This window comes from Panthera tigris, chromosome C1, assembly GCF_018350195.1.
Source record: "Panthera tigris isolate Pti1 chromosome C1, P.tigris_Pti1_mat1.1, whole genome shotgun sequence".
Classification (NCBI taxonomy): domain Eukaryota; kingdom Metazoa; phylum Chordata; class Mammalia; order Carnivora; family Felidae; genus Panthera; species Panthera tigris.
In genome coordinates this window covers 21,702,485-21,724,986 of record NC_056667.1, presented here as the reverse complement: position 1 = coordinate 21,724,986, position 22,502 = coordinate 21,702,485, and the positions used below count along the sequence as shown (strand labels likewise).

Below are 22,502 nucleotides of genomic sequence, written 5' to 3'. Positions count from 1 at the left end.
CATGGTAGTGACTCTGGTTGTTGTTTTTTTAAAGTATCTTTATTGAGATACACTTCACATACCATATAATTCATCCATTCAGTTGTACAATCCAATACTTTTTACTATATCTACATTATTGGGGGTAGTGATTACTTTTTAAGATGTTTTGGCTCTTCAGTTTTGTGAATTCATTTGTTAGCTATTTTAAGATATAGGTGCATATACAGAGAACCCTTAACTTTAAAAATTCAATTACTTCCCATTTCTGAATGTTGTGATAATCTTATGGACCCATTAATTCTAGTATTATATTGTTCTTGTTTAAAAACAACAGAAACTTAGGGACAGTTATATATTAGAATAGTGAAAAGTAAAACTCAAAACTAACATACCGAATAAAAGGAAACTTAAATTTTAGATCTAGCTCTGTTACTTACTAGCACAATTTCTGTTAGTATGGTATAGGCACAGTAGGTATGGAGTGGATCAGTGGTTTCATTATCAGAGGGCCCACATAAATCAGCTGCAGATCTTGAAAAACAAAAAAAAATGCAGCTGGGGGCACATGGGTGGCTCAGTTGCTTAAGCGTCAGACTCTTGATTTTGGCTCAAGTCATGATCTTGCGGTCTGTGGGACTGAGCGCTGTGCGATCAACGTGGAGCCTGCTTGGGATTCTCTCTCTCCCCCTCTGTCTGCCTCTCCCCCTGCACGCACGCGCGCGTACACACACACACACACAGTTTCTCTATCTCAAAATAGATAAACATTAAAAAAACCCAAACAAACAGTTGATGCTCAAGTCCACCACAGACAGATGAGGGATCTCAAAGTAAGGCCTGGGCACTTGTTTTGCTTCAAAGCTCTAAAGATGATACCGGTGTACCCCTGGCAAGAATCACTGCAACCACGACCCACTGAATGGATGAACTACCTAGTTAAACAACCCTAGCAAGTTATGACCTTTTCTGTGCCCAGTTTCCTCATGATTAAACCAAGAATTCCTAAATGCTTCTTGTTCATTAGGTTGTTGGTACTAATTAGGATATATGGAAATGGTTTGAAAAGCAAAAGGTGGAACAAAAATATAAGCTGAATGCCTTGTTATCATTATTAGTTTCCTTATGACTTACTATTCTAACGTATAAACTGGGATCTGAACCAATTTTAGCTCTTCAGCTGGTGAAGCAGATGCTCTGAACACCAGATATAACAGAAAAGGGAGCGTTCATTCATATCATTAAAGTGAGGTCCCTTATAAAACAATTCTTGTAAAAGTTTCCATCTCCAGCTTAGAGGCATATATATACATATATATGGAGGGGTCTAACAGGGAAAATCTCTCTCTCAAGATTCCTAGAAGGATCTAGGAAAAAGAGGGAAAATTAGTTTCCATAGACCTGTTTCTAATTCTTGTACTGAGAAGACAGCACACAGAGAAAAAAAAAAAGACATTTGGAAACAAAACTAAAAAAAAATTGTCTTATTTGGTTTATATGTAATTCAGAGGCTTAAAAGATACTACCATATGTAAAATATTTAGAACATTGCCTGGAACATACTAAGCACTCAATGATTATTACTATCTTTTATTCTCTTTCTTCTAAAAAAAAAAAAAAAGCTGTCATGGCGAAGAGTAAAAACATGGGTCTGGGAGAACAGTCCTAGACTCTACTAATTTTGTTGCTATGTGACCTTACACAAGTCACTTAAATTCTAAGGTTAGGTTGTAAGAAATAATGAACAGCAAAAGGTATCCATTTCAAGAAATGAAAAACAACAGTTCAATAAGATAGAAAGAAAATAATGAAGATATTAACTGGCATAAATTAAATTAGAATATTTATAGTATAAAAAAAAACCCAAAAGTTAGTTTTTTGAAGAGATTTAGGAGGCCAGCATAAACTTGATACTAAAACCTGACAACATCACGAAAAAAGAAAATGACAGGCTTCTCTCTCTTACAAAAATAGTTACAAAAAATTCTAAAATAATATAGTAAGAAAAACATAATCAAATTGCATTTACTCCAAGAATGTAAAGTTGGTTTAATGACTGAAAATTAATCAGTGTAATCTACCACTTAATACAGAGAGGGAGAAAAATCCTATTATTACAGCTGACCCTTGAACAACACAGGTGTTAGAGACACCAACCCCTCCATGCAGTTAAAAATCTGTATATAACTTTTAATTCCCCCCAAACTTAGTTACTATAGTCTACTGTTGACTGGAAGCCTTACTGATAACACAAACAGTTGATTAACACATATTTTATATGTTACAAATATTATATATTGTATTCTTACAATAAAGTAAGCTAGAGAAAAGAATATTATTAAGATAATCGTGAGGATGAGAAAATACATTGATAGCACTATGTTATATTTATCAAAAAAATCTGCCTGTAGGTAGACCCATGCAGTTCAAAATCAAGTTTTTCTTTTTTTTTTTTTTTTTAATTTTTTTCAACGTTTTTTATTTATTTTTGGGACAGAGAGAGACAGAGCATGAACGGGGGAGGGGCAGAGAGAGAGGGAGACACAGAATCGGAAGCAGGCTCCAGGCTCCGAGCCATCAGCCCAGAGCCTGACGCGGGGCTCGAACTCACGGACCGCGAGATCGTGACCTGGCTGAAGTCGGACGCTTAACTGACTGCGAAAATCAAGTTTTTCAAAGGTCAAATGTACATTAACTAATGAATTAAAAGTCACCATTCGTTTATGATAAAAACTCTCAGGAAACTAGGAATAAAAGAAAACTTCCTTATCAGATAACGGGTAGCTAACAAACCCTAGAACAAACATCATACTTAATTATGAAATACTGATGCTTTCTCCCTGAGATTGGGAGTGAGACATGGATTAAGAACTCCTATAAACTAGTAAGACAGCACAATAAAAATATGAGCAAAAAATTTGAACAGGCACTCCAGAAACAATGATATACAAATGACCTATAAACTATGAAAAGGTATTTAACTTCATTAGTCATCAGGATTTGAGTGAAGGTTTGAAAAATAAAACAACAACAATACTTTTCTCCCAAGTGGAAAAAATTAAAGAGAGGGACAACAGTTGTAATAGGATATTCTAATGCACTTAAAACATCAAATAGAAAGTAGAGCATAAAATTCTGCTCACATTCAACTCAACAGGAAAAATTAACAATCTTATTTTCAACATTCATTTATTAAGCACTTACAATGTAACAAGAATTGTGGTAATTATCAAGACCAGTCATCTTGATGATTTAAGATGTAGTTGTGCATCTTAAAAAAAAATTCTCAGGATGTAAAGATACAAAGAAAGCATCATGGGATATATGAAGGTAAAAAGGGACTGACCAGAAAATGTACAGGATTCTATTCTAAGTTTGTACTTAGGATACACGTACTTTGGAGAAATTACTTTTTAGGCTCGCTTCTATAAAATTAGGTGGCTGGAATAAATTATTTCCAAAAATTGTGTCCCAGTCCCAAAACTCTGTGATACTAATGGTCAGGCCACCAAAGCTATCTTCCTTTAGAATTGTCTTACATGCTTTAGTTTTGGAATCTCAACCATTACTACAGCATTTTGAAGACATAGTTTTTGAGAGTTACCCCCCTAAAAACATAGAGTATAATTTAATAAGAACTAGCTAATGTTAGTCAATAGAGACATCAAGATTTTTTAAAGTCTTGAACTGTGACGTCTCTATAGCTAGAAAAAAAACAGACAGGATGTGATTTCTAAAAGTAACATAAATCTCTCTATAAGTAAAGCTTTCTAAATTGTTCAAGATACCAAAACTCATGAATACGTGAATCTTTGGTTATTTTTGCTATTACAAAGAGAGGATACATCAGACATAGTATCTAAACAACGAAGAATTTCTATTTGGTGGAAAAAGCCATGGGATACGGCATCAGACAAACATAGGTTTTTGTCCTAGCTTTGCAACTTACTATCTGTGAGACACTGAACGAGTCACTTAAACTTTCCAACCTCAGTGTTTTCACTGAAAATTAGGGATAAAAACAAACAAACAAAAATAATAGCTCCCCAAATTCAAGGTAAACTGGAGGTAGGATACTTTACTCGACAAAGAAGGAGATGCCTGATGGTGTTATATAAATATGGCAGACATAAGGATTGAGTGATCATATTTAAAACTTAACATGCCTAAAACAGAAGTTTTGATTTTCCATATCCCCAACTGTGCTTCTCTCTCAGACTTTCCCATTGTACTAAACGATCAAACCTAGGAATAAATCTTGATTTTCTTTTCCTTGCCATTTCCAACACTTAATTTATCAGTAATTCTGTCAGGCCTACCTCCAAAATGTATCTCTGGCCACTTTTCCCCTTCTTCATTGCCAATACTTAAGCCCCAGCTGTCATCATCTCTCACCCAGATCCTGCAACAGACTTCATGCTTCTGCTTTACTGCCCCTTCGATGGAGCATTCACCCAGCAGTCAAAATGGTCTTTTAAAAATGGAAAATCAGATCACATCATGCCCTCTAATAGCTTTCTATTGTAACTAAAATAAAATCTAAACTCTTTAATGGCCTATAAGGCCTTAGACAATCTGGCCCCTTCCACTTACTTCTCTGACCTCATTATTTTTTTTCTAAAGTAGGGTCCACACCCAGCGCTGAGCCCAACTCATAACCCTGAGATCAAGACCTGACCCCGAGGGACACCTGGGTGGCTCAGTCAGTTAAGCATCAACTCTCACAGTTTGTGGCTTCGAGCCCCATGTGGGGCTCTGCGCTGACAGTGTGGAGCCTGCTTGGGATTCTCTATCTCCCTCTCTCTCTGACCCTCCCGCCACGTGCATATGAGCATGCTCACTCTCTCTCTCACAAAATAAATTAAAAAAAAAAAAAAAAAAAAAAAGACTTGACCCTGAGATCAAAACCTTGATCCCTGAGATGAGACCTGAGCTGAGATCAAGAGTTGGACGCTTAACTGACTGAGCCACCCAGGCACCCCTGACCTTACTTACTGTTTTTACTCCTTTCCCTTCCATTTACTAGGATCTAGACCTGTGCTGTCTAATATGGGAGCCACTAGCCACATATGGCTATTTAAATGTAAACTGAATTAAAATTCAGTTCCTTAGTAACTTAGCCACATTTCAAGTTCACAATTGGCCATATGTGGCCATAGGTCACTAAACTGGACATCACCAAACAGATTTCCATCGGTACACAAAGTTCTATGGGACAGCACTGATCTAGACCCATGCCAAGCTCATTCCTACCTGCAGATCTTTGTACTTGTTACTCCCTCTTTGAGAATGTTCTTCCCCTGGGTTTTGGGATGGCGGGCTCCTTCTCATAATTCAGGTCTCAGTTCAAATGAAGCTCCTCAGAGTAACCTTCTAAATTTACATTTAGATACAAACCACTCAATCTCAAACAGCCATCCAGTGTCTCCCATCCCCAGGTACTCTTTATCCCATCACTCTCTTTTATTTTCTTCATAGCACTTATCACTATCTGATACTGTTTTATCTTTGTTTCTACCCAGAGAATGTAAGCCGTGTGAGGACAGAGACCACGTTTGTATGTTCACAGCTTTATCTCCATTGACTAGAACAATACCTGACACATAGGAAATGTAAAATAAGTTACTGAACAAAGGAATAAGTGAGTAAGTATCTGAAAGAACATGGGTTTTGGAGTCAAACCAGTATGTACCCCAATCCACTTATTAGCTATCCTAAGAAAAGTTATTTAATTTTTGAGCCAGATTCCAAATGTTGCCATGATGACTGAAGAAGACAAAGCCTGCAATCTGCCTTGTTCTGTTACTATTAAAACGGCCCCTTCAAACTCAGGACAGTAGAGAAACATCAGAAAGAAAGAAGTATGGCTTGCACTGTGGAAGCATAAAAGTTCTGCTTGGGTCATCTCTTTTCCAAGTGTGACACTCTTAAACTGAGCAAGGTGTCTCTGATATATGTTCCCATCGTGCAATAAATCAAAATATGGCAGCATAATTTTGGATGATATAAAACAAAGTAATAATGCTGTGGCCAGAAAATTAACAATATCTTAATGATACCTAATATTTTGTGGTCACTTATTAAGTGCCAGCCATTGTGCTAAGCACCATATATACATCATCTGATTTATTCTTCATGAAAACTCTTTGAGGTACAATTATATTATCGTCATGCCCATTTTATAAATGGGAAACCCAAGGCATGGAGATTAAGTAACTTGACCCAGAAGATAGATCATAAATGCAGGGGTTGAGCTTGGAACCAGGGCTATCTGATTCCAGAACCCAAACCTTTAACTTCTGTAACATGCACCTTGCTTTTACAGCAGATATCATAGAGCTGGGTCTTGGTGAGTCCTTAATAAATATGATCAATAATACTCTACTTTGGTTATTGCCTTCTGAAATTTTTATTAGCCACATACTGAATATGACTTATTACGTTATTTCAGTAATACTCTCAATCCTTGAGACTAAGAAAAATTCAGAAAGATCTTCTGTTTTATATACAATCATGAAACTTATCTATTTCCTGTTTAAACAAAATTTAGAGACTCCAATAACACAACTGCTTTTTCTATCTCTAACTGCCACATGACAAATGATCTAAACTTTTTACATGACCGCTCTAGTGAGTGAGATGCTTTTCCTCTTTCCTACTTGAAAAAATAACTATTTCAAAACATTCAAGAGGGTTTTAGTTCAGTATACTATATTAGGTGTTCACTCTGTGGTAAATATTCTGAATCCTAATTCTAATGGTGTTTATCCACTACTACCTAGCAGTGGAACCTTGATCTAGTTACTACTCTCTCTGAACTATGGTTCTACTTTTCTTAAGATGAGCCCACTGAAACAGACAATTAGTAAGATCCATTTCACTTACCACTGAGATTCTTTCATTTGGCTCCCTTACAGACAACTGTACTTCTTTTATCTCTCCCTAATGAGTTAGGATCACAGGAAATCATTAATATTCAATACCAACCTCCATCAAGGCTCCGGGATGCCCGTTTGCTTGCTGTACGCTCAAAGTGTGGAGCAGGCCTGTCAATCAGAGCACTAGCTTGCCTGGTCTGAGCCTGAGTCCGGCCACTGTATCGAAATTTGGATCCCAGGGCAAGAAATTTGCTTTTAGGAATGGTGTCTGTAGATGTCAGTCTAGAGAGGGAGAAAAACATAATTATACATATTATTTCTCTCTAATGAGACTGTGAGATTAAAGAAATCATGAATTAATCTCATAGTTTCCTTACAGTTACTAAGACGGAGTTCTAATCAAGCAATCATTATTTTAATTCTACATCATTTCTCAAAGCAACACGTATAATTTAATTGAGGCCTATATTAATAATATCATCATATATCCCTATAGATAGGGCTTTATGGTTTTCAAAATGCTTTTATAGCACTGTAATATTTTCACCACTTTACAGATACAAGAAACTGAACTTTCAAAAAGAAGTTACTGTTTTAAGATCACATAGCTATTAAGAGGTTGGGCAGCAACGGGGTCCAAGCCCAGAGTACTTTTTCCATTCTATTAAAATAATAATTTTGTCAGGGTACCTGGGTGGCTCAGTTGGTTAAGCATCTGACTCTTGACTTGGGCTCAGTTCATGATCTCATGGTTCATGGGTTTGAGCCCCGCATCAGTGCAAAGCCTGCTTGGGATGCTCTCTCTCCGCTTCTCTGCCCCTCCCCTCCTCAATAAATAAATACACTTTAAAAACTGTTGAAAAATACACAATAATAATTTTGTCAAATGCACTCCGAACTCAGTTAGTGCCTATGAACCCATTAAATATGTTATTTGGTGCATTTAACACAGTTAGGAACCCCATCTTCTTTCTACGTTATACCCCTATAATCTCTTTTGCCAGGACATTTACTACACTGAACTGAAACAATCTATTTATGTGCTGGTCTCCACTACAAGGCTCTGGGGTCTCTATGGGTAAAGGATAAAGACTATGATTTATTTACCTTTGTGTTTTCACTCCTGGCATAGTGCCTGGCATGAATTTGCCACTCAATAAATGTTTGCTGAATAAATACATAAATTGCTATATCAAATACTACCAAAAAGATAGTACTTCTTCCCTTTGGGATAGTTTATTTTAATTCAGCAAATATTTACTTCCTTTTGTTTGCTGAGGCATCACATATTAATATATTCTCTTATTTTGATAAAACAGATCTAAATATGCTGTCCTACAAGTAAACACTTTGGCTCTAGCTGAAGTCTATACCATAAATATGAAACATTCAAAAAACTCCTTTTCACCCTTACCCTTTTTAAAAACTATTTTCTTGGTTTGATTTTAAAGAAGAGGATGATAAGAACATAGGGAAATATTTCAATGCCAATAATTAAAGTTCCTTAATTGGTTATGAAGTGAATCTTTATGTTTATCCTGCACTGAGAATTAAAATGTTCTTTTCCCTGATTTTTCTTCCTGTCCAGTGTGCTATGGTGCTAAGTATGATATGAACATACAAATAGAAGTAGAAGATATCATGGTCATCTCTCTTAAAAGCCATTCATAAACAGCCAACTGACATAAAATCTGGGATTTGCTTCAAAATCTCTGGAAGGGAGTGGGAAGGAATGGGTAGGGGGGATATAGATGAAACAAGAATGGCCTTGAGGTGATAATATTTAGGCTGGGTGATAGATCCAAAGGTAGGTACAAGGGCAATTCATTATACCACTTTCTTTACTATGTATGCAGTTTCACATAATAACATTTTCTTTAAAAGGCAAAGGGACAAAACTAGCTGGCTCTCCTTTCTTTCTTTCTTTTTGTAAGTTTATTTATTTATTTTTGAGACACACAGGGTGAGAGGGGGAGAAGGGGAGCGGGGGAAGGGCAGAGAGAGAGAGTGAGTGAAAGAATCCCATGCTGATAGCACACAGAGCCTGACTCGGGGCTCAGTCTCACAAATTGTGGGATCATGACCGGAGCCAAAATCCAGAGTCAGATGTTTAACCGACTGAGCCACCCAGGCACCCCTAGCTGACTCTCCTTTCAATGCAGGTAAATACTTGTCTAAGGTCTGTCTTCTCTGCTAGACTGTTCCCTCAGGACAGGGACTAGAACTATCTTGTGGTATATTCTCAATGTCTACTACAGTGCCTATACAAAGGGTAAGCACACAGAAAATGTTTGGTAAATGACTACAAGGGGTTAATGATGTAGCCTCTTGAAGAGTAGAGCAGATTAAACTTTCTCCCATCTTCTGATTATCTGATACAACTGGGCTTTAAAGATGGTTCTCTGTACTTCTTTTCTGGGGTTGATTAGAGCCAAGATAATGATCAGCTTCCTACCTTTCACCTTCTAATAGAACAGCCCCACAGAAAGTAGTTAAGCATTGCTTAAAGAAATTCCATGTGGAGGTAGGTCAGGGTACTTCTTCCTGACAGACTGAATTTAGTTTAGCTCCAGTTAAGATGATCACAGAGCCCCTAATAAATACAGATTCCTTTTTCTCACTTCTTTTCTCCTTCCATCATACACAGAAAGGTGCTTTGGGAATGTTGAGGCATGTTTTTCAACCCAAGGGAAGAGAAGTGGATTTATTTTGTCTCGCTTAAGATGATCTCACCTGAGCTAAATAAAAGAATGCCAGCCATACAAAGAAGGGAATTTCAATAGCAGGTTTAAAATAGAAACATGCATAACTTATCCTTGAAAAATACTTAAGTGAGAACAATACCTGAAAAATGTGTGATGCTCTACACAGACTTTCCATAATTTCTTAGCTGCTCGGTAACTGGGAAGCTTGAATCCAATGGTACTTTCATATTGCTCTTGCTATAAAAACATGAATAAACATGAAACATGATTATTTTACTAAAGTGATACAATATCAGAAATACGGTGTTACAGAAGAGGACATTGTGAATAAAAGAATGTTACTGGTTTCAAAACATAAAGTATCATTTCAAAATTTTTTCTACTTACCAACAGAAATGTACTCAGGGCTTTTTCAACAGCAGGGAAGCCAGGGAATGCATCTTATTTTATTCAGCACCCATTCCCCCCACAGACACAGACACACACACACAGACACACACAGACACACAGACACACACACACACACACACTGTACATTTTTCTGAGACATAATTAAGTCACCTTTTGATTGTCCAGACTACTTGTTCTTCCTTAGTCACTGTCTGCATTTGGGATACTTCTACTACTATATGACCAGGGAATGGGATAGCAGATGATTTCTCCAATCAACCAATATTATTATGCAATTATTATTAGTAATAGAAGCTTAAGATTTTGGCTCAAACCAGATTCCTGAATTATTAAATGTCTTCTTTTTCCTTTGATTGACCACTAGTTTATCTGAATACTTCTTTGAAGCAAACCATAGCCTGCCAAGGATACTAGAAACACTGTCCTGCTAGTCTTTTGCCTCTTTGTTTCTACCTTAAGCATACTTTACAAGATGGAAAAGAAACTGACATTTTTAGTGCCTATTATTGCCAATAACACTATGATTAAATAGTGTCATCTATATTTTTACACATGAAGAAACTAAGATCAGAGAAGTTATTTGTTCAGTCTCATAGCTATAAGTAGCAGAACGAGATTTTCCCGGTTTCTACTATACCATGTAACTGCTAGGTCATCTACTGTAGACATAATACTATACTTCTCAAAATCCTACTCTTGTTCCTAAATGCTTTCTTAAGAATCCTGTGTTTTATGGGGCGCCTGGGTGTCTCAGTCAGTTAAGCGTCCGACTTCGGCTCAGGTCATGATCTCACGGTCTGAGTTCAAGCCCCCCGTCGGGCTCTGTGTTGACAGCTCAGAGCCTGGAGCCTGCTTCGGATTCTGTGTCTCCCTCTCTCTCTGCCCCTCCCCTGCTCATGTTCTGTCTCTCTCTGTCTCAAAAATAAAATAAAAACATTAATAAAAAAAAAAGAATCCTGTGTTTTAGTATGTATTATACAGGTGTTATTAAAAAAAACCCCAAGTATTTCCTTTATCATATTTGTGTGTGTGTGTGTGTGTGTGTGTGTGTGTGTGTGTGTGTGTGTGTAAAGTTTTTGCCCTCCCACATTAAATGTAAGACAGGTGGGGTGCCTGGGTAGCTCAGTCAGTTAAGCGTCCAACTTCGGGTCAGGTCATGATCTCACAGTTGGTGGGTTCCAGCCCCGCATCGGGCTCTGTGCTCACAGCTCAGAGCCTGGAGCCTGCTTCAGATTCTATGTCTCCCTCTCTCTCTGGCCCTCCCCCCGTTTGTGTTCTGTCTCTGTCTCTCAAAAAAATGAATAAACGTTACAAAAAAGAGATTAAAATGTAAGATCGGTTAGGGATGAACTCTTTTATTCACTATTATATTCCTAGACCCTAGAATAGTGCCTGGCCTAATGAAAGCCCTCAATAAATATTTGGTGACTGAATGACTCTTAGATTTGAAATTTTTGAGGGAAGACACTGATTGTTCTTTGTTAGGTACAGGTAAATAATTACGGTATTAAATAAATGCTTCATTGAGCTTATCCAAGATTTTTAAGGCTGTACATCCAGTATTCCCAAGCTAAAATAATGAGCCATTTTTCACCAGCAGATGGTGATACACACACAAAAACACGCCACATTACATTGGTGCACTGCTTTCTTACTTTGAGCTTTTATAGCTGTCATCTCATGTGATCTTCAAGTCAAGAGAGAGAAGGTATTATCCCGCTCGAATGATAAGGAAGCTGAGCCATAGACTTGTCCTGGTTATTTTGTTTAGTAGGTGGTAGAGGCAGAGTAGGAGCTAGAACTTTATAAAATTTAATTCCTACTTAAACAATTTTCTACTGTGCCATGATAGCTCTTTAATGTAAAAGTTAAGTTTGGCCAGCATTAGTATATCCTGAATCTTGAACACCAACTAATAACTGAGTTGTCTGGTATAAAGTTGAACATCCAACTCTATTAAAAATCTAGAACTTGAGAGGTGCCTGAGTTGCTCAGTCCGTTAAGCATCTGACTTCGGCTCAGGGCATGATCTCAAGGTTCGTGGGTTCAAGCACTGCGTCTGGCTCTGTGCTGACAGCTCAGAGCCTGGAGCCTACTTCAGATTCTGTGTCTCTGTCTCTCTCTGCCCCTCCCCTGCGTTCACTCGGTCTCTCTCTCTCTCTCTCTCTCTCTCTCTCAAAAGTAAATAAACATTAAAAAAATTTTTTTTAATCTATAACTTGACGTAGAATACATTCTCAGTAACCACTAGAAGCTACACATACAAATAAATCTTAATTACATCAGGTAAGGTGGTGGTGGTGCAAAACATGAGTATCTTAACCCCACCATTTAAAAATCTCCTGCTACTTAATTTATAAATATTTATAAATATTTTTCCATCAAGATTTTACCCGGAGTAAACAAGAAACAAGTTTATCAATCCAAGATTAACTTTTGGCCATGGTATATTTACTTCCATAAAGAGAAACCAGAAGATCCAGAAGAAACCAGAAGATCAGTAGTGAGGAAGACAAGAAGCATCATGGGGCTGATTAATTTAGAAAACAGAATTATCAGCTCCTGAATAGTTAGCTACAGAGAGACTGCTTATTTACTTATTTTATTTAGAGAGAGAGTGGGGGAGAGAAAGAGAGAGAGAGAGGGAGAGAGAGACAGAGAGGGAGAATCTTAAGCAGGATCCACGCTTAGCATGGAGCCCAATGCCAGGCTCAATCCCACATCCCTGGGCTCATGACCTGAGCCAATATCAAGAGACAGACACTCAACCTACTGAGCCACCCAAGTATCCCAAGAGATCTCTTTGATGACATAACAAGGAAAACAGGAATGAAAAGGTATTTTCAACATGGTCTATATTTGATTCAGGAGGAAAGAAGCATGGATTATGTACCTCTCCAGGTCGAATCTTGATGAAAAAGCTGCTACGTTTGTAAGAAATCTTCAGCACTTTGGGCCAAGGAAAGCGGTTAATTCTCAGCTTATCTTTATAAACCAGAAGGCCACTAGAGCAGACACCTAGGATGATATCCACTCCCTCCAAGTCCTGAAAAACAAAAGTGATAGCAGCTCAGCGTTCAGCAAAGTACTCAACACATTGCTGACTCTTATTTGATATATCAATAACCAAAAACACAAAGCATACATTAAAAAGTAAAGCTCAACCTAACAATCATAATCTACAGGACTGTTCAGTCCATATAAAAATGTTACTGTATGTTACTAAAAATGTTACTATACCACCATGAGTGAACATCCGCTCTTCTCAGGTCCAAGAAATACTGACATGCACACATCTTACACACTGAAGCAACTAACTACTCTAAGGAGCAATATAACCACCACCGCCACTCCCCAAAGCCATTGTGAAATGTCATTGGGCTTGCACCTCATCTAACTTTATAACACTTCTCCCATAAAACTGAGCCTCTGTATCTTCCAAAAAGGTGTTCCTTAATAATCCAAAAAGAGACATTAATCTACTTTTACCATGCCTGCCTGCATATGAGAATTCTAGGGTAAACATTCATTTTGGTCTCCCAGTTCTAAAATACTCAAACTTGCCACTATCATAATCAGTAAATAATAACTATGGTAGCTACGGTAGCTACCTATGTCCTATACGTGCATGTTTAAGTCAGTAGACCACATGACTTCTAGAGGCTAGGGCTGAGGGCTATGTCTACTACCAAATATGCATGCACAATTATAATTCTTGTTCTTTTTATGATAATGTGGCCACTCGTCCAAAAATCATGGTAAGTAAAGGAGTTCTCTTCCTATATAAACTCAGTATGGAGAATCTCAGACTTTTGTAATTACTGATGTTAAGTATATTAAATTATAAATATCATCCCAAAGTCAAGAAGGAACAGCGAGATAAGATAAAGACATATTTATATGCCTCTTTAGTAATTTTTTAAAATTAAATATATATTAATCATCCCTGTCTAATAAGGAATAAATTTCACCTGAATAAATCTCTACAGACAACTATTTATATAGGTAATCAAAACCCAGAATCAAATGTTTCTTGACTACTCCTTTCCCCAAAATGAGTATAGAGAAACATGTTAATGGCATATGTGTTATGTACAAAAAAAACCGAGAAGTAAAAATTATAAACTCAATGACTATATAACTGAGAATTTCCCAGAAGATGCCCTCTTAAATTCTTAAAGCCTGTGGGTACAACTACATCTCTCTCTTAATTATGTTTTGGGGAAACAATTTGCTTTACAACATTTGGGAAAGGAACATGCTGCCTGACTTCTTCATCTATTCCTGATAATTACAGCAACGATATCAGCCTGCAGCAAGAATTGAGAAGCAAAACCAAACAATTCCAATTCTGATTTTTCTGCCATCTACTTTACAGATTCACAGAAGTACCCAGCCCCAAACAATCCAGAGCAACATTTTAAGAACCACCACTAACATGTAATGAAATTTTATTAGAATTAATGGACTCTAATAAAGAAGGAAAAATCTTCACATATCAGATTTTCAGGGTGGGAGAAGCATGAAAGGTCATGTTAGTCCAATCACACACCAGATATTTGAATGTCCTTTTCTAAATTCCTACCAAGAGATTATTGTACCGATTCTGGAATATCTCCAGCGACAGAACACTCGCTATGGAATGAGGTAACCCATTCCATCTTAGAATAGCTCTGTTAAGCAATTTGTCAAACCAAGCTGAATAGTATTTCCCTGTAATTTCCATTTTACCGGCTCTAGCTTTATATTTGGAGGCATAGTGAAATGTCTACTTCACACAGTTATCCTTCAAACACACAAAGACAGGTGTTAAATCTTCCCTAAATTTTCTCTTCTGTGGGCTAAGTATCTGTATTCCTTTACTTTCTCAATGGACATGGTTTTGAGTCCCCTCATGATGCATCTTAGTTATTAAGTTCCTCTAAATGAACTTCATATTGGGGCACATGGGTGGCTCAGCTGGTTAAGCATCCAACTTCAGCTCAGGTCATGATCTCACATCTTGTGAGTTCAAACCTCACATAGGGCTCTGTGCTGACAGCTTAGAGCCTGCAGCCTGCTTCGGATTCTGTATGTCTCCATCTTTCTCTCCCTTCCCCCACTCGTGCTCTCTCTCTCTCTCTCTCTCTCTCAAAAAAAAAAAAATTAAAAAAAAGTTTAATGGTAAAAATAAAAATTAAAAAATGAGCTTCATATTATCTCTTGAGCCCATTCCCTCACAAACTCCTCACACACACACCCTCACCACTCTCAGCCATTTCAGTAGTGAAAGACGAAAGAAGTCAAGGAACTTCCCTTAAGTATTTATTCTGTTAGGTTATATGAGGCAGAACAACCATTAAAGCCCAAGTTTACAATTCTTAACCCAGTAGTTTCCAAATGAACCCTGTGGTTCATCCCACGTGCACTAGAATCACCTGGAGAGCTTATAGAAATAGCTTATAGACAGAGATTGCTGGGCTCCACGTGCAGCATTTCTGATTCAGTAAGTCTGGGATGGGGCCTGAAATGTGCCTCACAAGTTCCCAGATGATGCTAAATGTTGGTTATGAGGCCATCCTTTGAGAACCACTACCTTAAGCCAATGGTTCTCAGGTGTGATTCAGGTGTGAATGAGCGTAATTTGAGATGTTTAGTAAACTTGGAGATCTAGCGTCTTGTTCAAAGCAATTCAGTAAATGTGGGAGGAGCTTGAGAATCTGCATACTTAATACATGTTCCAGGTGATTCTGATGTAGGTGATGTTGGCTGCTATCTCTATATTTTCAAATATTTAGGAAAATATCACTTCTGTTCTGTGCTGTATCTTTGATCCTTAGAGGGGCTTAGATGTGCAGCGGCATTCTGACGGTGGAATTGCAAAGGGGCAATTCAAATTATACACTTAAAGTTCTAACAAGAACTATCTTTTTTCAATGTTTTATAGTACCCCAGATGCAAGTTGGTAACAAGTATTATATGACCCAGGTCTGATACACGCTCAGTAACAAAGGCCAAAATTATCATTACCTTTGCTTTATGAAGGTCAACACCATACATAGACAACTTTTTGGCATTCTCAAGAAATTCCAGGTCAGCTTGAGCTGGAGTCATGGACCTTTGGTAGAATAAAAATTGAAAATAGAGCATCACAGTGCCAACATTTACAATAATAACACTCATATATTAGTTGTACGTCATATAAACACACAAACATACATACATACATATATATATATGTGTATATATATATGTATATATATATATATATATATACATATATATATACACACACAGATGTACATGGATATATTTCATAGTCCTGAAAGTAGAATATTAGGGAAAAGGATTCTTATCACTACCTGTGTCTAAATCATTGACATATACCTTAGTAAAAGAGATCTCAGAGAAAAACAAAGTCACCAAAAAGCTATTAGAAAAAAAAGGTTTTAAAACAAATCTTGCTTAACAGTTTCCTTAAAGCTTCCACCATCCATTCTACCCTCCCTCTCCTCAGCCTTTTTCTCTAACACACATAAGCTCCTCCCACTAATTTTTCTTGCCAAGGAGGCGACCAAACTAAATCCTCTGAGGGCATGGTACAATTTACAATATCCTCTTAGCTGCCTTTTTCTCTGTGTACTCCTGAATTATTATGGAAATTAAACAGGAGGGCAGCTGAAGTTACTTAACTGGCGACTCTTAATGGGGACAGGCTTGATGAAAAGAAAATTTCTGGTAACAGATGGTGTCCTGCCCACTGATCTAAACAAAATAAATTGGTTAATAGAAGCAGTAGATAATGGGGCTGCTTTCCCTGTTATTAAGATGTCTTCATTACTAGGCATATAATGAATTAGATCTGTTTGAAAACAATCAGTCTCACTGTCTAAATGGTCACTGTGATGGTCTTTCCTTCTCCTTTGTAACCTTCCCCTCTTTTGAAAAGTGCTCATGAGCTGTTATGTTGAGCTTTGAAGAAAAAGACATCACTCCTAGTGCTGAACAATTGAGGCCAATCAAATATGACTTCACACTGACAACAATGCCGCCACACCTCCAAAGAAAAACTGAGTAAATGCCTGCTTCCAGGAGGACTGCCTTAAACTATACAAAGCAGCAGTAGCCTATTCATTTAATGGAAAAAAGTCTCTTCTAAATCCATCTGTCCTTAGTCTCATTAAAAAGAACAAAGGGTTCCTTGGAACAACCACCAAAATCTCAGCAGAGAGGATGCAGCTCTGTTAATGACTCAGCCTCCCCAAATAAACTTTTTTTCACAAGCACTAAATCATCACACCTGAATTCTATTTACTAACAGATCTAAAACTTGAACACACACACAAAAAGGAGAGTGGGAAAATTAACACATGTGCAAGTCTGTATATTCACGTCACTAAAAACAGCTCAGGAAAATTTTACAGGGTTGTTCCTCCCGCCCACCCCCCCCTCCCCCATATAAGTTATATACTTTTCTAGTTAAGGTTACTCCTAATCATTTTATAGTTTTTGTTATTGTTGTTATTATCGATGGCTTGAATTTCTGGGTTTTGAAGCTGGATTGGAGCTTGAAGATTATAGAGTCCAACAGTTTGATTTTGTGATGAAGAAATAGGCCCTGAGGGATAACATAGCCACAGGCAAGTTGTGACTTTAAGGCAGAAGGCTTTAGGCAGGATTCAAGTCGCATTACTCAAGCTGGAATCATGCGTCCGGCACTTGAGAGTGGTGACCTGGCGTCTCCCTCAATCTTCTAACTATAAAGGAAGATTCATAATAATACCTAATTCCAGAGACTAGGATAGGCAATGAATTTTTTATTTTACTGAATGAATGAATGTGATTAGTAGGATAAAATGAGATAATGGTTGTGAAACTGCTCTGCAAAATATTAATGTTTATTATTATTGCAACTTTAGGTTTCTGATGATGGTACAGTGGAACATTTATACATAATTCATAAAAGAGAAATAACTGATCACTTACTTGAACTTGAAGGCAAATTTTAAAACATTAAATGAGGCAATCATGATAAAATCTCTATCTTTATTCCTCCAACTCTAAGGGACATTAATAGGGTCAATTTAAATACAGATTTAAGTTTCAGACTATGTGGTTAAAGGCTTTTCTAAGTAAGCATGCTTTAAAATTATATTAAGGGCAGAGGCACCTGGCTGGCTCAGTTGGAAAAGAGAATGTGACTCTTGATCTTGGGGTCGTGAGTTCCAGCCCCCTGTTGGGTGTAGAGATTACTTAAATAATAATATATTTTTTAAAATATAAATAAATAAATTATATTAAGGACAAGTAGTAAGAAGAGATATTTAAAGCTATGAATTTCCTTGTTAGTTGAAAATAATACTTATATTTGAAATTTGGCTGATGTTTGCATGAAAAATTTTTAATATAATTTAAACATTTTTGAAACACACTTAAACTTAAAAGTTACCTACAGTGCAAATAATATTTTCCTGAACTATCTGAGAGCAAACTGTCAACCTGATCACCCATCTCTCCCAACACTTTAATGTGTAATTCCTACAAACAAGGACATTTTTCTACGTAACCTCAATAGAACCATCAAAAGCAGGAATAACTCTTTTTTTTAATGTTTTTATTTATTTTTGAGACAGAGAGAGACAGAGCATGAGCAGGGGAGGGGCAGAGCGAGAGGAAGACACAGAATCTGAAGCAGGCTCCAGGCTCTGAGCTGTCAGCACAGAGTCCGACGTGGGGCTCGAACTCACAGCCCGTGAGATCATGACCTGAGCCAAAGTCGAATGCTTAACTGACTGAGCCACCCAGGTGCCCCGAAATAAATTTTAATACATTACTGCTATCTAATCCTCAGACCCCACTCAAGTTTAGTCATTTGTTTAAAAAATGGTCTGTACAGGGACGCCTGAGTGGCTCAGTTGGTTAAGCATCTGACTCTTGGTTTTGGCTCAGGTCATGATCTCAGGGTTTGTGAGTTCGAGCCCTGCATTGGGCTGTGCACTGACAGTGTGGAGTCTGCTTGGGATTCTCTCTCTCTCTCCCTCTCTCTGCCCCTCCCCTGCTCGCACTCTCCCTCTCTGTCTCAAAATAAATAAGCTTAAAAAAAATTATGTTCTGTACAGCAGAAAGGCCCAGCTTAGTGAGTATCAGGAGTGTCACTGAGTTCATGTCTCTGGTCTTCTTCAGTCTGGGACAGTTCCTTAATCTCTCCCTGACTTTCATAATCTTGACCTTGTGAGGATCACAGGCCAGTTATTCTACAGAATGACCCTCAATTTGGGCCTGATGTTTCTCCATGAGTTGATTCAGGTTTTGCATCTTTGACAAGAATAGCACAGAAATGGCTCTGCGTTCTCACTGCATCCTATCAGGTGGTAAGTACACAATTTCAACTTGTCCCCTCATGGATGATGTTCTTTTTCATCACTGATGTTGCCAGGCTTCCCCGCTGTGAAATTCCTATTTATCTCTTTGCAATTAATAACCATTTTGTGGGAATATAGTTTGAAACCTTTGAATATCCTATTCCTTATTAAACTTTCAACTTATTCCTTTATATCAGTATGGACTCAGAGATTCTCATTTTATTCAATGCAATATAATCAATTATTTTCCTTATTTATTTTAGTGCTTAAATTGGACCAGATTTGGCCAGTGGGAGCCTCCCCAAGCTGGATTCTGTACCCTTCTGATCATTTCTGGCATTTTTAAAGTACCTCCTTCTAGAACAATGTAGACTTAGAGTAAGTGTGTGTGTGTGTGTGTGTGTGTGTGTGTGTGTGTGTGCGCGCGCCTATTTACACATCTATCTATCAGAAATCATGAATTAGCACTGACACCTTCAGTTTTAATGCAATACCACAGGGTTTCTCCCTCTCCATACTGTGTATCACCCTTTACTGACAGTGAGAAATCTGACTCCCATTATCATTAATATACTAATTTGATCAACTCCTTGTACATAACCAATCTCTCATTGCTACCACTGACTCCTCCCCTACATGAATGCCCTTTTCACCTTGACTGGACTCTAAACCCCTCATGCTGGGTTATTCCCCACACAGGGATGCCCTCATTACCTCACTCAGGTTCTGACTTCTAGTGGTAGGCTATCCCTTCCATGGACATCTTCTTCACCCTGCCCAGGCTTCAACACCTTGTATCAGGTACCACCCCATGTGGATGGCCTCCACCCAATGCAGGCCTTACCCCCACATGGATGCCCTTCTCAATCTGCTCTGCCTCTCATAACTACCACCACGTGCCCACTTCATACTGTTTGAGCTCTGGTTCTTCATGCCAGGCTGGCCCCCTATCCATGAATAACTCTCTCCACCCTGCTTAGACCCCAATATCCCCAGCCAGATGGCCTCTCTGCATGGATGACTATCTTCCTCTATGCTACCTAATGGCAAAACAAAATTGTTTCAGGAAGCTATTTATGATTATAAAAATCATACACATTCATTGTATAAGAACATGGGGGGAAATAAAATCTCTCATAATCCCACTACTCACAGAACTGTACATGTAAATACAACACATTTACTTTACAAATTTAATATCACAAATTAAATTTAAATTATTTTCACCTTAAAAATTTAAAGATCATGGTTTCTCCTAAATTTTTCTCGGAAAATTTAGTTCTGTAGTTCTCTAAACCCAGATTCACAGACTCTTGAAGTATAATAAACTAGCTGGGAAGAGGTTAGATACCTCTAAACCATTGTGAATTTATTCAGTACCACCTCATAATTTACTACTTGAACGGACTGCAAACTTACAAAAGCATCTAACCAGAGAGCTTTGGCACTGGTTAAGTCCTGCTCATTAAAAAGAGAAACTAAAACAAAGTTTCTCTGTATTTATTTTGAGCAAGTGTGGTCCGGATATAAAGCCATTCAGTGAATTCCAATGTTATGTGACAGCCTTTTAATAATGTTTGTTGCATCTCCTAATTAAGGACTGAGATTTCAAATAATTAAGTGGGGGGCAACTGACAAGTTTACATACTTTCCTAGTACCCATACATGGACGGCAATTCATTTTAAAGCTTGATTTGCTAGTATAAATTTAAAGTTAATTATAGCTTCAAAGTCTCCGTCTGGGCAAAGGGCCACTAACTAAGGGTTCCATGTACGTAGGCAGTCTTCTGTTTATCTGAGAACAGGGTGGTATTTGCTTGTACTTTTCAATGCATAGTAAAATGTTTCTGCTTCAGCAGAAGTTTCTCTGGATTATTTAAAGTGCCATGTTGTTGGACATAATTAAAATTTCCATTTGGCTTTCTGTTTGTAAAGAGTGCCAATCTTTCCAAAAAGGAGCAATTCCAAGATGACTCACCTCTAAATTTTCTAGTCATGGAGATCTATTACTGCTTAATTTCTATCCATATACCTCACAGAATATCAAACTGGACCATATCCACCTATCTCTTGAGATCATTTCGCTTATTTGGGCTTAAATTCAGTTAAGTTATAAAAAGTAGTTCCCTAAACCTAGATTCACAGCCATCACTTGTAAAATGGGGTTAGGAATTATTAGGCTAAAAAATACTCTCACTATATACTAGTCACTATGCTAACCACTTCATATTTTTAACAATCACAAAATTCCTATCACTATCCTTATTTTTCAGATGAGAAAACTGAACCTCAGAGGGCTTATGTAATTTACAAGAGTCATAAAGCTAATAAGGAACAGAGTCTCACTCAAAGCGAGACAGGCTGATTCCAGAGCCCATGCTTCCATCTCATCACCTAGCTCAGTGGTTCTTAAACTTTGACCTTAGGATCCCTTCACTCTCAACACTTACTGAGGGCTCCAAAGAGCTTTTCTTTATGTGGGTTATATCTATCAATATTTACTACATTAGAAATTAAAACTAAGAAAAATGTTAAATTTTTATTAAATCTTTAAAGAATAAACTCATATTTTAACATTCATAACTTTTTTGTGTGTGAAAAATAACAGTATTTTCCCAAAATGTAGTAACATAAAAAAGTGACATTATTTCACATATTTACAAATTTTTTAAATGTCTGGCTTAAAAGATAGCTGGATTCTCCTAACTCACACTAACATAACTCAGGGTACTGACTCAAGGCCAAGATCAGACATTCATGTTAATAAGCTAAGGCAGGCTGTAAAATTTAGCTACAGCAAGTCACTTAAATAACAATGGGACATACAGAGAAAGAAACACAAATTATTCCGGCACTTTAATATTAGCTAACATTGGGGTGCTTGGGTGGCATCGGGGTGCTTCTGACTCTCAGCTTTGGCTCAGGTCATGACCTCATGGTTCATGAGTTCGAGCCCTGCAACGGGTTCTGTGCTGACAGTGTGGAGCCTGCCTGGGATTCTCTCTCTCCCTCTCTCTCTGCCCTTACCTTGCTCACTCTCTCTGTCTCTCTCAAAATAAATAAATTAATTTTTAAAAATATTAACTAACATTTACTGAATTTTGACAATGCGTAAGACACTATATTAAGTTTTTCCACACAGTATCTTTTCTAATCCTAGCCATTGCCCTATTTACTCTGAGGTAATA

At 37.5% G+C, this 22,502-nt stretch overlaps 1 protein-coding gene across 20 annotated transcripts in view; it reads right to left on the bottom strand.

The window, feature by feature from the left end:
- Window positions 1–22,502, bottom strand: part of EPB41 (erythrocyte membrane protein band 4.1) — a 200,218-nt gene that overhangs the window by 54,224 nt on the left and 123,492 nt on the right. For all 20 annotated transcript variants that reach the window (XM_015544635.2, XM_015544632.2, XM_042996028.1 and 17 more), the window contains 4 exons: window positions 15,983–16,070; window positions 12,867–13,019; window positions 9,702–9,799; window positions 6,967–7,139 (listed from right to left, as the gene is read on the bottom strand). In XM_015544635.2, the coding sequence (XP_015400121.1) occupies window positions 6,967–7,139; window positions 9,702–9,799; window positions 12,867–13,019; window positions 15,983–16,070 (512 nt within the window). The remainder of the gene's footprint in view (window positions 1–6,966; window positions 7,140–9,701; window positions 9,800–12,866; window positions 13,020–15,982; window positions 16,071–22,502) is intronic.